The sequence below is a fragment of the Gymnodraco acuticeps genome, unplaced genomic scaffold, assembly GCF_902827175.1.
Source record: "Gymnodraco acuticeps unplaced genomic scaffold, fGymAcu1.1, whole genome shotgun sequence".
Classification (NCBI taxonomy): Eukaryota; Metazoa; Chordata; class Actinopteri; order Perciformes; family Bathydraconidae; genus Gymnodraco; species Gymnodraco acuticeps.
The window spans coordinates 151,663-167,581 of NW_022992222.1; the positions used below are offsets into that span (position 1 = coordinate 151,663).

Here is a 15,919-nt window from a genome sequence, read left to right on the forward strand (position 1 = left end):
TCTTCAGGCGCCGGAATGACGACATGGCTGATAGGGAGGACGACGGGAGAGCGTTACGGGCCATCTCTTTGTTCTCGACGAGTGCAATTACGTCGTTAACTGGCTTGACCAGGACGTCAGGTGTCCCCAGCGTCTCACGGCGTTTGTCTGAGTCATAAATGCCATTGAGCAGAACATCACGGATAATGTGGTCGGTATAGTCCACGTCCTTACCACACTCGCATACCGCATTATATGCGCATGTCTCTGCTTTACCCCGCACTCTGGCAGCGAATGCGCGGAATGTCTCGTCGCGTTCCTGGCGTAACTGAAGTAGCTCGGTGCGCAGGACGCATGTAGCGACTGGGATGACAGCTAGGGAACGCATGACGGTGATTAGGTCTGGCAAGGGTCCGGAAGCGGCGTCGGGGACGGCTTTCAACAGGCTGTCTCCAAGTACAGGCCCAGCGCACTGAAACAGCTGGAAGGGGGCCTGGGCATTCCCTATGCCTGAGCCGGCGCGGAATATGTTCCAACGGCGGAGGAACACGTTCCATTCCTCTATCGACACGCCCACATCAACTTTGGGCCGATCGGGTCTCGGGCCGTGAGGGGCTGGGGCCTGGGCTGACGCGACCATGACAGGCGCTGCGTGCTGGTGGATAAATCCATGAATCGTCAATAGAACAATGACGAGTGCTTCAGACAAGTCATCGGATTCGAACTCGCAGCCGGGGGCAGGGCATCCAAAAACGACCATGGTGTCGTCATGAAGAAACACACTCCTCAATGTCAGTTTCGGTGGTTTATTGACAAGGATGACGACACCCTGAAACAGAGCAATGCAGCAAGATAAGCTACGGTACTACATCCATGCATGTCATCACCAACACAACACAAATATATACAACGACACAAAGTATAGACACACCAAACAATAGTGGAAACAATCCTACATGAATGAGTGGATGAACGTCTCAACTCAAGGTGGAGTGAAGGAACAATGTTCGAACTAAAATGGCCGCTCGGCACTACCGGGTCAGAGCACGGCATATCCGGTCAGCGACAGCAGTGAGACGCTGCCCTCTAGTGGCCGGCGATAAATTCTTCACATATGATGTTTGTTCATCTTACAAAATAATTTCCATGTCCAAAAAGTCACAGTTTGTCGTAAAACTGTTGAAATATAAGACTATGGAAAATACGCAACTAGAAAGACTACAAACCCCAGAATCCCGGTCCCGCATGCTGGCTCTTACGGAACCGACTAACTCCCCTTGTGTGTATGTACAGCTCTCAACATGCCCAGACTTGGAGTGATTTTCACCTCTTTAATACTTTTCACTTCATTCTGAAAGAAAGAAGTGAAATGTGCCAACGTGACGGCCGTCTTGGTGTGTGGTGCGAGACGGGAGATGTAGTTCATTGTGCGGTTTCACCCCAAAAAATGTGTTACTTCACAATTTTACGACACATTTTTATTTTTTTTGACTTGCAAAATTATTTTTCAAATTGACAAACATCATATGTGTAATTCGTGGCACAATTCAAACGGGATCGAAAGATACTCTTTCTCTCTCCATTGACTTCAATACATACTTTTTCCGAAATAAGGTCCCATGGAGCTCCCCCGGAAGGGGAGGGACTTCGCCACTCTATATCTATCAGCTTTCACCAGTCATCTGTCAGCTGTATTCCGACCAACATTAATAAAGGATGTGCGAAATATAAATGCCCTTACAAAGAGATGCTATAAGTACTAACAGTGGAGCATTATTAATATTAAAAAGAGTTAACTAATGTCATCTGTCCATATGAATTCAGAGAAAACGGACCGATCACTGTTACTGATGTCGGCGATTTAAACATTTGGAGGCCCATGTTAAGTTTACAAGTGTGTGTGGATAAAGGACCTTAAAATGTACAGGTTTATTGACAGCTATAGAATCATCCAGACAGACCTAACATGTCTAATGCTATGCTAACTGAATGCTTATCATGCTTAATAGATCTCGCAGTATTTGTACGTATGCTGCGATATTCTGTGTGTGGTGTTCCCTCTCGCTGTGACCTCGGGCCAGAGTGTGTGTTACTCTCTCAGGTGTGTGTCTGTCAGTGCATAGATGTGTCCTCCTTTGTGTGTTTTTATCAGAGGATTACAGCGCTGACAGGCTTTGTCTGTGAGTGTCAGGATCACCCACCCACCCACACACACACACTGCTGCCAGACTGCAGGTATCACTAACAATTAGTCTCCCTTTAAAGGTCACGACCTCATCCAGGAAGTTCGCATTGTTCAGTCAAATGTTAGTTGGTTGACTAAATGTTCTTTTAATGTATTTTGTTTAGTACAGACAAGAGAAACAAATATAGACACAACTGTGTGGGTAAGCAACACCCTCTCAGACCAAAAAGGAATTATAAAATACATAAAGGAGTCTCAGTCCACTGGTCCCTCTTCGTTCTATACCCTCACCGATGACTATGAAGGATGGGTCATGAGGTCATGACCGAAAGAACACGCGGCTGGGTACCCGACTCAGATAAGCATTAGAATATTGATGGATGGAAAATTCTTCTTTTTTTCAGCTTTTTACAGTCAAATTAATTAACACAAAATTGCGACATTGGTTGTTTTTCATTGGAAATCATATTTTTGGTTTTAGTAAAGATTAAAAAAATTATGTAGTTCTTCATATATTGTTCAAAGAATTAATACTGCACACGGTTCCGTAAGAGTATTGAATTTCAACTCACCCAATATCTAATCTGAATCTAAATCTGGCTGATTCTCCTGAGACTAGACGCCCACTGTTGGTGATCACAGTCAGTGCTAGAGTGAAAAAAATAGAAAATATTGTTATTTTGGAACTGCAAAACGACACACCAGTGTTTCTAAAATGTTATTGTTTTTCAGCGCTAAAAAAACGTTTTCTATAAAGGTTATACCTGGGTTGTGTGTGCATTAGGTTACTTACATGAGAATCTTTTTTTAGCAAATGTTTAGTGATTTACACAAAGGAACAAAGCATGTTGGGAGTAAAGACACAAAAAGGAAAATAATAACCGTAATATTTAGAATATCTTTCCATCATGGGACGTCCAACCCTAACACACACTCTCTTGGCTGTCAGGTGAGGAACTTAAATGTGTGTGTGAAAGCTGGAGCAGGAGTGTGTGTGTGTGTGTGTGTGTGTGTGTGTGTGTGTGTGTGTGTGTGTGTGTGTGTGTGTGTGTGTGTGTGTGTGTGTGTGTGTGTGTGTGTGTGTGTGTGTGTGTGTGTGTGTGTGTGTGTGTGTGTGTGTGTGTTGCTTATTGACACAGCTGGCAGTGAAGAAGCACAGAGAAGCCTTGATGTGTTTTTGTTGGATTAAAAACACTTTTAGGCCAAACACTTTAAATAAAATCAGCTTCAGCATCAGACTGAAGCACAAGGCCTCTCAGAAGGAGGGGGGGGGGGTTATTTGTTTTTAAGACGCACTGTGAATCTCTTTTCATCCCTCCTCCAGTCCTGCCTGGGTTTCTATTATTGTCTTAGCCCCCCCCGTCTCCTCAAACTCCCACGGGTTTCTGCTCCCTCTTCTTCCACTTCCACCCACCACATGCCTGGCTCTGTTGCCTAGCAACGCCTCCTCATCTGCAGACAGACGATCTGGAGAAGTCCTTGTGACCCCCCCCCTAATAAACACTGCCATACACTGATGGTGCCAGTAGATAAGTGAAGGTGTGACAGTTCATAACACTCAATAGTGCTTGGGACACTTGTTTTAAAAAGCTCCTTTAATCAGAATCAGAATATCCGGGGGATATTGTGTCGTAGCTTCATTTCAAAATCTAATTTAAATATATAAACAATAAAAGGTTAACGAAAAATGTGCAATGAATATGCAATAAATAGAAAATATTCATATATAAATGACAAAAGTAGCACTACAAAATATTAAATTGTGTTATTTAACAAAGAAGTTAAAGTAAAAAAATTGCAATAAAGATTAAGTAAAATATAAACATTGGAGAATTATGTCAAGATATGCACCTTGTGCAATATAGTGCATCATATACATGTCAAAATGTGTATATTGCAAACACACTGGTGTGTTAGTATTAATGAAGACGTGTAATGCATCTTTTTCCTCATGAGAAGTGTGATGGACATTTTTCATTTCATGGAGTGGTTCTATTTAAAAAACTGGATCAACCAGGAAATAATCAATCATGCTGTTTAAATCTCTGGTTTGAATAGTATTTGTCTATTTGCCAGTGTTCCTTTGATTTCCAAAGCTGTGCTATCACTTCGTTTTGTATCCAGCACTGAGACTGGTCTCTATTTTATCTAGTTGGTTTAAAACCAGACAAGCTTTTGAATGATTGCTTATTAAGGAGATTTCGATGACAGATTCCGCTCCAAAAAGATGTTGTAAGTGTGCTTCAGTTTCCCTGCTCACACGTCCACTCTCATAAAGACATCCCATGCTAGAAGCAGCACAGATGAGTCATTTTCCAGCAGCACTTCCCCCACCCAGAGAAAACACACTGAGTTATAGTTCATGGTTTTTTATTGGAAAAACAAAATGTAAAGACTAGCATGTACAACTTGGAATGCAGATCAACTGAACTGAACAGTTGGACTGGGCGGGGCCTCGCCGCACCCACACACACACACACTTACACACGCAAGCTCACGCACAAACACAAGATAGAAATGCCGCACAGCACCGACCCTGCCCCCACTAAACTGAAATGAACACCCCCGTAGAATCATGATACCAGCTTTGAGGCAATAAACTGTACCCGAGTTTGGTGATAACCACAGATAGCAAATCTCACAGAACTCGATACTCATGATATTGATACTGCCCCAAAGTTGCTCTTGCACATGATCATCTTTAAGCCCACCCCTCCAAACATACAACACCCAAGGAGCTCAATCTATGCCGCACCCCCTCAAAAAAGGTAAACACACAAAGGATAAAGCGGATATCCTGACATGCCAGAAACACAGAATCTAAAATGAGTTGGTTATTCTATTTTTAAAGTGTTCTTAAAAATATCTCTGTTTCACCGACTTCATCAAGGTGAGCAACCTGGTTTACTCCCCCAACCCCCATCCATCTGTCACCTAACCCCTCCCTCCTCTCTGTGGGTCCCAGGCCAACCTGAGGGCCCAACAACAGCCGCCTGCCACTGGGCTCTCAACAGTAACCCATCTAAAGCTGCATGCACGAAGAACAGACAGAAAGAAAACAAGAAGTCCTAGAAGAAAGGCGATTGGCCAGCCCATAGAACTGTCATAACATCAGGCAGATGGAACCAGGAAGCAGACGAGCAGCGGCCAATCAGCCGGCTGCAGAGAGACTGCTCGGCTAACAAAGTGAGATCTGATTGGGCAGCTCAGTGCTGGGGGGCGGGGAATACAAGCCAGTACATGCAGATTCATTTTGAGTTTTTCTTTTTGTCACCTTTTTTGAGCTTGTTTATATGGACAGATTTCAGTTTTCCAACATTCAGTTTAAGTTGTCTATACAGAACAGTATGAATAAATGTAGATTTTTGCAATAAGAGGTAAGTGAAACATTTGACTGATTCTTTGTCTTCAGTGCGAGTCCAGTTCATTTGGCGGTCATCATCTGAACAAATTCTGTGGGCGGAAACAAATAACACTCATTAGCAACAGATTGTGTAAAACTGTTCAAAATAAATGTGTGGCTACGTTTGAAGACATATTGCTCTCCTGCACCTTCATAGTTGACCTGTCCGTCTCCGTCAATGTCTGCTTCTCTGATCATCTCGTCTACTTCCTCATCTGTCAGCTTCTCTCCCAGGTTGGTCATCACGTGACGCAGCTCTGCCGCGCTGATGTAACCGTTGCCATCCTGCCCAAGCACACAAGCATTACAGTCAGTCACACAGCTTAAAATGATTGTGGTGCTACACTGATCTGTGCCTAAATACTAGGGGTGCACCGAATGGGAAATTCTTGGCCCAAACCGATACCGAAAATAGGAAACAGTTGGCCGAAAACCGAATGCCGAAAATGATTAATAGAAATATATATATATATAATGTATACATTTTTTACCAATGTTGTTCAGCTACCTGATTATGGAAATAGACATGATTATGGCAAAACTTAACTTAAATAATAATCACTATTATGGGTCCATAAAACATTTATTCAGCACTTTTGAATGCATACAGTACATTTATATATGTCATGTATTATTGCTAAAAAACATTATATCGCAGTCTTAGTGTCGCCAACTCGTTTCTAATATGCAAAGACAACAAATGCGTCTATGATGTATTTTCGATCAGACGAGATCTCTCTCCCGTCTGTGTGCGAGGGGGCGGGGCAGTTTACACACACGCAGCTGCTACATGCAGCGGAGCACACTGCGGAGATGGCGGAGAGAACCGCGCTCCGAGGTGTGGTTAAACTTTACCCGTCTCGATGTGGAGAATACTTGTTACCATAAGTGCAATAAGAGTTTAGCATGTAAGCACGAGCAATTTGTCTAAACATTTAGCAAAAGTGCACCGCATGCAGACGGAGGAATGTACCGGGTTCGACCGTCTTTCTAGCAGCTCTGTAGCCCCGTCCACGAGTAACGTTTCCACGTCAGGTGTTATGTATGCTAGCAGCAACACACGGAGTTAACTACATGATACAAACATGGGTTAATGATTAGAGGAAACTGAGTTATTTAGTTTGTTAAAATTTCAGCTATTCTGTTTACAGTCTGTCATCAGATTATTTAATACGATTTGTTAAAGGCTCAGGGCAATCTCGATGACAAAGGTCAATGTTCCCCCCCCCCCCCCCCCCCCCCCCCCCCTGTGAGCCTTATTATACATCCATGCTGTGAGCCAGCCGCGAGCATGGTCGCCGCGTCTTTATTACGTCATCACAACAACACGTTAGGTTACCAACGTAAGCCTGTTCTGACATTCGGTGATATTTTTTCGGCCGAAAGCCGAAAGGGCCTTTTTAACCATTTTCGGCCGATAATTTTCGGTGGCCGAATATTCGGTGCATCCCTACCTGAAACGCCTGTTCTTGGTTAAGTAAGCTGTACAATATCCAGGGAGAAGTGAGTAAGGGTTTACGCACTATATTGATTTGTAGTGAAACTGAATCATATTTCATAGAGATCTTTTTCCCTGGTGATCCCTCCGATGTTGTCCGTCTGCCTCAAAACTAGGACTTATGGAGTTTCCTGATGGTCAAAAAGCATTACTTTGCTAAACTAACACTTACTGCTGCTAACAGTAGCTGCCGTTAGCTCAGTTAGCCATTTTGCAAGTGTTTGCGTTGAACACCGCTATCAAAATGCTAAAATGTAACTTTCTGCATGTTTTTTTAGTTTAGGGAAATTCAGATTTTGTATGAACAAGTATTGAGTTTTAAAGCTTAACTGCTGATGAGAAAAACAAAATACATTTTCAGTTTGCCTCGCCTTCACAGCGCAACAGACACACACCTTATCAAAGACCCTGAAGGCCTCCCTGATCTCCTCCTCGCTGTCAGTGTCCTTCATCTTCCTCGCCATCATCGTCAGGAACTCTGGGAAGTCGATGGTTCCGTTGCCTTGAGACGCAGAGAAAGGAAGTTATAAATACAGTCAGTCAATAAACAGGGTTCCTGCAGGTTTCACCAACTCAAATGTAAGACTTTTTAAGACCCCGCGGGAACCCTGTATAAAGCTAAGAGAGGTTTATATTGACCAGCTCAACAAAATCCAGTCAGCATACCATCTGCGTCCACCTCGTTGATCATGTCCTGGAGCTCGGCCTCGGTTGGGTTTTGACCCAGTGACCGCATGACAGTGCCCAGCTCCTTGGTGGTGATGGTGCCATCTCCATCCTTATCGAACAGGGAGAATGCCTCCTTGAACTCTGGACAGACACAAGTGGGAAAGAAGAAAACTTAGCAACAGCAGATGTAACCAAACGCATGGGCAGAGAATGCGTTTACTGTAAAAGATGGAAATACATGGTAATGTGTTTTCTTGTTGTCATGTTAATGGTTACCTGCAATCTGCTCTTCTGTTAGTTGATCAGCCTACGAAACAAACAGAGGGAAGGCAGAAAAAAGGGAAGAGATTACAAATTAATACAATTTGAAAAATACAAAATAGCTTCGTCTTTGAGGTAAAGGATTGGGCGCAAATAGTGACAGAATTATAAAAAAAACATGTCCGGGACCAACGCACTTTTTATCCTGTACTTCCAACATTTTTAAAACGCATCTTCCTCAAACAGCCAATCAGCAACATCCATCATACTGCAGCAATCATAGGTCAAACCTTACGCTAAATGGAAGTAGGTGACCACGCCCCCTAGCACAATTATACTGAAGTCCAGTCACAGCCAGTGACCAGCATCTACTATAATCACCATTACTACTATTTAAGAACATTGAGGGTCCTAGTTTTGGCTCTCCAAATGTTTGTGTACAACCTTTATGTCATCAAAGTGGATATCTGTGAGGTCTGCCACCAGCATCACTGCTTTTGGGGCGGCTTTTTTGGCCTCGCCAACTCTTCCTCCCCCGTTCCAGCCTTAACCCGCCACCAACTTTGCGCTGCTTCAGATCTACACATCTTCCTCCCACGCTTCCCCCGAAGGCTCCTTGTTTGACGCTGAGGCCGTCCAGCGCCCCTCGCACCATCACCAGACCTTCAGCTAGGCACTCGGCGCGCTTGCTGTTCTGCATACCCTGCTTTTTAACCTCGGCCAGCTCCGAATTGGTCCTCTGCAGGCAGCTCCTCAGGTCCTGCATCTCTCGGACCAGGCTGTCCATGCGGCTGGACGACGAGTCCATCATCATCTGCAGGAAGACTCTGTAGTTCCTCTCCTGCTGCTGGACCTGCTCCCTGCAGTAGTGCTGTTGTTCGTCCAACAGGTCGTAGACGGTGGACAGGCTCACCAGATCCTCCTCTGGTGGGGTACAGGGGGACTTGCTTAGGCAGCATGACGAGGGAATGGTGGCAGGAAGGGCAGGAATGATGTCTGAGCATGGGAGGAGCAGGTGGAGGCAAAAAATGATGGCCAGACATCTATCAGTCGATTTGTAAGATGGATGGATTGAGGGAATGGTGGACAAAAGATTTAGCCATCTCTGAATAGTTACATAACCTTTGGTGAGGAAACTTGAGTAGATTGCAAAACAAATGTGTTTCCAGTCTTCAAGGATTATAGATAGTGGGATGGACTTGTAAATGGTGATCAGATAACTGGATAGTTGTCTTTCAATCCATTAGTTGTCAGTGGATGGATGACAGAAGTTTTCACAGTCCCTCTGGAACGGGTGGCAAGGTCTCTCTCTTCCATTGGCTGAAATGATGGAAAGCCAGTCCTTCTGTGATGTTCTCCTGGTTACGTGTCCATCCGACTGTCTGTCTCTCAAAACCGTTGATCATTCTCCCTGTCCTTGTGTCCTGCAGGACTGTGAATTGTACGTGACCAGACGCTGTCCTTCCCCGGCTGCATCTGACTCCAACTGGCTGGGGCAAAAGAGAACCCCACTGCCTGTGTCTCCATGTCAGTGAAGGCTTAGCTGTCTCTCCAACAGATATACAATAAAGATGGTTGCACAGATGAAGTGTCCACCTCCTGCAGTAACTCAAGAGATAAATAGCCTTCAACACTTTGACAGACAGACAGATGGGAGAGTGTTGTGTGTGTGTGTGGTGTGTTGTGTGTGTGGTGTGTGTGTGTGTGTGTGTGTGTGTGTGTGTGTGTGTGTGTGTGTGTGTGTGTGGTGTGTGGTGTGTGTGTGTGTGTGTGTGTGTGTGTGTGTGGAGGCCAGGCCAGAGGAGGTCACCCAAACGTGTCAGGAAAATTGATTTAAGGTGTGTGAGGGTAACAGTGCCCAGACTAGGGGAGCTCTGTGTGTGTCTGTATGCAAGCGCTAACTGTGGCCTGTCATCTCGCTGCTACAGTTGCAGCTCCTGGGGAGGATCAGTTGGCTGGTCAGCAGACCTCCAAGAGAGCATCATGGGTCATGCCAAATAACCCCCACCCCAATCCACACCAAGCCCCCAGGAAGTGCACCAGCCGATGAAGCAAATGTTTGTAGTGGCCAAACGATGGTACTGCATTTCTGTCCTAACATAATTTGACTTACATTGGAAAACAGACATCTGTAAATGTATACTTCTTTTTTTTGTTTACCTACCAAGTGAAAAACACTTTATAAAGTTACCAACAACCCTACATTTCCAAGATGGTGGGTAACAACAGCTAATAGGAGCACTGTGGTATCTTTCAGGAACTTTTCTAGTTCCGAATCCATTCTCAGCAAGACAACTACTTTAGGCGGTGGCTAAAGTTTTACAATCATGTCAGATTTGTTTTAATAGACACAGCCTTATAAAGGGTTGTTTAAAGGTAATGAGCCACAAATGGAAAACTGCCCTTTTTCTAAGACTTAACCAATAATGTAATCAATATAAATACACATAAGAATTTGCCAGATATTTAGAGTCGAAGCATGTACTGATTTTTCTGAAAACCCTTATGAAATGTCTTAAGTATTTTTAAATTAAATTCATGGAAAGTAATTGATGATAATCCAATCTCTAAATATTGATATATGATTTTGTAATGATATTTTGTAATTGTCTGACAGGAGACTAAGAGGGAGAAAATTGAGAATAATGGGCAAAGCTCAAATGTTTCATCTAAGGTATCACTGCTCTCGAGCACTGAAAGTTGTGCTTTCATAACTTGGATGAAGATAACAGCGAGGATGTTTGTGAGTGAAATTGAATGTATGCATGAGTGTCTGTGCTGTAGTTAACAAGCTGCTAACCCCTCTAACCCCCTGTTGGACACGGAGTACATCACTAAATGTGGTCATTTTTAGAGATGTCCCGATCCGATCACGTGATCGGGGATCGGGGCCGATCACGTGATTTTTAAAAGATCGGAATCGGGAGAAAAAGATCGGGAATCCTTAAAAAATTATTTTATTTAATGTTACAAACAAAAATGACCATGTTCACAGTCTTAAAGTATTCCTGAGGCCTTCGTTTTGGTTTAAAATGACACAACTCATGTATGTGTTGCTTCTTTTGGGCTTATTTTCAGACCTGGTTGCTTATCTCTCTCAAATCTGGCAACAGAGTGGGCGCAGTGTCTAATAGTAGCAGTAAGCTAACGAGAGGCCTACGTTTCAGCTGGTGACTCGGAGTCGGGACAGAGAAAATGTCAGGAGTTTGGAAGTATTATAAAATTGAAAGCAAGGCAGTGTAACAGCCAGATGCAATGTTTGCAAGAAGGAGGTTCCGCGTGGTGGAAGAACAGAGCTACGTTCAACACGACCAATCTAATACGATTGTTTGTTTTTTCATTTCCCCCCCCCGTTTTTTTTTCAAATTGAATTTATTTGAAATCTCCAATATCAACGTAAGAGCTTTGCCTCTTCGGGGGTGGTGCTAACACTTAACCATAAACGTTATCGTTTACTTTCTCCGTCTTTATATGTAGATATTACTTTTCTCCGTTAATCTCCGTCACGTTGTTTCCATAGCAACAACAACTTCCTGTCAACAGCGCTAACTTCTCCTTCCAAAATAAAAGCATGTCCATAAATAGGAAGCCAAGACAAATTACAGTTAAGACATATACAACTGCAACGAAGTAACAAACACAATGCGATATCCTTTTCAATTTCAAAGAAACACAAATTGGGTTACATTAACAAATAACTATAAAACAACAATACCGGGTAGAATAACAAAAATAAGTGGTTCGCTTGCTGATTACTATTGAATTGTGTTACTCCAGTAAGATGGAAATATAATACTTTGTTTATTCATGTTATGTTAAGCTGCTGTTGTTCATTGCATTAATACTAGACTAGTTAGTCTTAAGGCTAGAATTCTGCACTAGCCACATTTTATTCTATTTATTATTTGTGACTGAATGTGAACTTGTGAAGCGAGTCAAGCTACCTCTTTCCAGTAGAGTTATTTTTGTTTGTTACTGCACTATTCGCACTCAATTGTTACCATGGTTATTTTTGTGGTGGACCACTGATGAGCTTTATTTTGTGTTGATCCAATGCTGCACAACTTGAACTGATCCAATGCTGCTGTGAACAAAAGAAGCCATATCCATGTTGGACAGAATGGATAGTTGGGTACTGTCATTTCAATAAAAAAAATAACCTTAAGGGACAACTTGAATGCTTTTTTACCTTTAATGCATAAAATCGGGAAAAATCGGTATCGGCAGATTGTCAAAATCAAATGATTGGAATCGGATCGGGAGCAAAAAAAGGTGATCGGGACATCCCTAGTCATTTTTGTAAGAACATGTTTTATTGGAGCATGACATATAATCACTACTACACTAAAGCAAATGCTGAAGGGAAGAAGAAAACATCGTTTTATGTATATTCTCAATTCAAGTAGGCGGAACACGAGCACATTTGATGACTGACAAGACATGTATTTGTTCTCTTAAATAAACCCCTGAATGGGAAAGTCACCATGACAATTTCAATTTGCTACAGATATTTATTAATCCCACTGGCTACTTCCTGTATGAAACATTGTCTATGATAGATAGTGTAATACTACAGATGCCTGTGAGGGACAATAAATACATTTTGAAATCATCAAATAGGAATAATCAAATGAAGAGTTATTACTCCAAACCAGCTCATCCTGCTATTCTATTCAGTTGGGCTAACCCCAAGTTAAATCTGCAATCAATTATGTTACCTTTAAAAAGCTGCAAATGCCTACAAAATCTCTATAAATTAAGCTTAGATGTTCCCACTGCTGAGGACAACCAACCATACAGCTTCAAGTAACTGTACTAAAGTCATTCTACTGGTGTAAAGAAAAAACAGTCTACTGGTTAAGACACGAAAATGAGGGAGGTGCACTATGTCCCGCAAATATTTCTCCCCAATACAACCATGCATTTAAGTGACATGTTGCAGTGCTGCAGGAATGTCTCATGGCGTTTACTGAAGTAGGAGATGTTCCCTGCATAATGACAGAACAAACAATGTGTTCAACAGATTGCATCTTTTACACAGCGATTGTATCCATTTATGACTTACATATAGCCCGGAGAAGAGGTCATATGATCACATTTCCCCTAATGATTACATGACTGCAAGCTATAAACTACAGATCATGACTGGCATATGATGCTAGCCCTGCCTGGGGACTGTTTTCCAGGCACCACGTGACCTAGAAGCTTCCATTGTGCATTGATGGACCAAACAAAGCAGACCTCATATTTTTGCATAGCTATGTACCCAGAATAAACCGGTTTTCTTTTTGCTTGGAATCGTCATGACTGATGGAATAGCCCAGACAGTTCTTCTTATATCAATCAGAAACCACCAAAAAAGTGATCTGAATAAAGCTTAGTGTTCAAATAATATCTTTAAAGTAACAAACGTAGATCTAGTTTATCATAGGGCAAATAGAACATGCACAGGTGTTACACCATATTACGTGCCTTGGGCTCTTGGTTATATCACTGCAGTTTTTACAATGCTTACATAATGTACTTGGATTAGCTGTTATCAATACGTATTATGGCAAAATGACACTGTATAAATACGATTGGAAGGGTGGATAAAACGCAATGTCCCATTTTAGAATCTTGTATATTTAATTTGCTAAATTATAATTTATCATGCATTAATGTGTTAATCACTGCTGATAAAGGTAGAGCTAATTACTGTATGTACTGAAATTACTGTATGTACTGCTGCTCGATATCTTAATTTATAATGTAGATTATAATCTGAATATTTAAATAACGCGTAGCTAATTCTGTTAAAAAAAATTGTAGTTAAAAAAGTGCAATATTGAGTTCTAAGATTAAGTAAAGTATAAGTGGAGAGCAGCTTAAAATGGAAATGCTTTAAGTACAAGTACCCCAAATCGTACTTAAAAGTACAGCACTTGAGTAAATGTACTTCAATACATTACACCATTGGCAATAGCTGTAGCAGCATAAACCGGTGTCCAATAGTGAAGATGTGTCTGTAACGACAGCTCCTCATCATCTGCAGTCTCTTTCGTAGCTGTGAATCTAACTGGTCAAATATTTCGTTTCAATCACCTGGCAAAAAAAATCTGATTTGTACAAACAATTTCGTTTCCACTACCAACGCCGAAGCAAAAATAACGTTAACACTCTCAGCGATACATGGAATGATGTGTTCCAGCTGTCAGGGTAGCGGAACATAACTCAAAGTGAATTTACCATTAGACTGTGATGCTAACATGGGCTGTAAACCGAACCGCAGCTACTCCTGCCAGTACGTGGTCACCTGCAACACGTGGAGTTACACTTCAGTGCTGAATTAATACCGCCTATTATTCCACTGGTGTGCACGAGCTTAATCATAAATGATATGATAAGCTCCTCGCGCTGGTCTAGCAACCCAGTGTTAACAGCTAGTCCGCTAGCGTTAGCTTCACTCAACGGTGGCAATGGAGACTGCAGCATATTAAAACAAAACGACTATCCGGAGAGAATTTATAACCCCTTGTTGGCATATAATCAACCCAACGAATTATAAAGTCGCGCATATGAAGAAACATAATTGATAGAGTAGTAACTCACCATGTTTGTTCGGGTTGGGTACGTTGGTCTGCTAAACGCTACAGGGAGAGAGGAAATGGAAGGTTGCCACTGAGCGAGGCTGGCTGGAGGCGGGCGGGCAGGACGAACCACTGCTGTACGGCTCAGTGTATTCCTTCCGCACTGTGGGGAAATACGCTCTATGAGTGAGGCGGCCTACTGTTTTGCTCACACGCATACACAGACAGGAGCCTGATGCTGTGCGCGTAACTGTCTTTGGGGTTGTCATGTTTCCTATAGAGAAGTAACCCTTATCTTTGTTTTTCTAAGTTTAAAACGATGATTATTTAGGAAAGCAAGCTAAAGACAGGTACACATTTTTATTGCATGCTGTTTAAATCTGGATTAACCCATTATGGAAAGAGCTGACCATCACCTGCTGAAACCAAGACTAAGTACCAGGTCCTCTTCAAGTTCTCAATAAATGAAGAGCCAGCAATACTACTTGGCATAGCCCAACACCTTTATTAATGCAGGACCTGGCCCAATATTCTGTTATTAATGTGGCAGTCATAAACCACACAACCTGGGCACCCATCAGTGTGCTGAAGTCTCAGTATTTGGCTGTCATTACATCTGGCATCACAATCATAAACACGCTTATATACTCAGAACCCAAACACATTCTTCACATGTGAGCTGAATGTTTCACATACTTGTGGCCTTAATCCTTGTTTGTAGTTATGAACCAGATTAACTGCAACAATGTCTATATGTAAATGTTTGCATCGATATTATGTATTTCTAAATCAAAGTGATAGTATGGAAATAATTTGTAAAAAAACGACATTTTAATTATTGTCATAAAATAAAGCCTAGTGAAATGCAGTGGAGATTCATTATTAGGTCAACTCTGTCAAGGGATAAAAAAGATATTATATTTTGTATTAGAATAATTTAGATGATCACAACAGTGGTCTTTGTCCTTTGAACATAAATGGTGAGGTTTTCTCATATTTATTTAGTTTTTTAATGTCGAAATGACGCACTAGTTTGTGTTATAGTTTTATGCAGGCGGAAGGACACATTCGCGGCTGACGGCACTGGGGAAGTTGCGGTTTTGCTTTTGAGAGGCTGATTCTGATTGGAGAGAGCAGACCCGCAATATTCTGAATGCTGTACAGAGGCCCGCTGATTGGCCAGTTCGGATCTGCAATGCGCCAAACCACGGCGCGGAAATGAATGGCAGGTGGGAGCGACTCCACCGTGCACTGTGTGCAATATGTGCTGGGTTTTTAGTAATATACAAATAGGGCAAGTAAAAGTTTTCAGGTAACTTACAAGTGAGGTTGAAGGTGAAGTCAACAAATTAGAA

The 15,919-nt window shown here is 42.3% G+C and overlaps 1 protein-coding gene across 1 annotated transcript; it reads right to left on the reverse strand.

Annotated features, from left to right (window-relative positions):
• Positions 1–4,517: 4,517 nt before the first annotated feature.
• Positions 4,518–14,837, reverse strand: calm1a (calmodulin 1a). Its single transcript, XM_034205948.1, has 6 exons — positions 14,587–14,837; positions 8,011–8,041; positions 7,732–7,875; positions 7,461–7,567; positions 5,717–5,852; positions 4,518–5,617 (listed from the first exon to the last, which is right to left on the reverse strand). The coding sequence occupies exons 1-6, from the start codon at positions 14,587–14,589 to the stop codon at positions 5,589–5,591; spliced, it is 450 nt and encodes a 149-aa protein (XP_034061839.1). The 5' UTR covers positions 14,590–14,837; the 3' UTR covers positions 4,518–5,588.
• Positions 14,838–15,919: the final 1,082 nt, after the last annotated feature.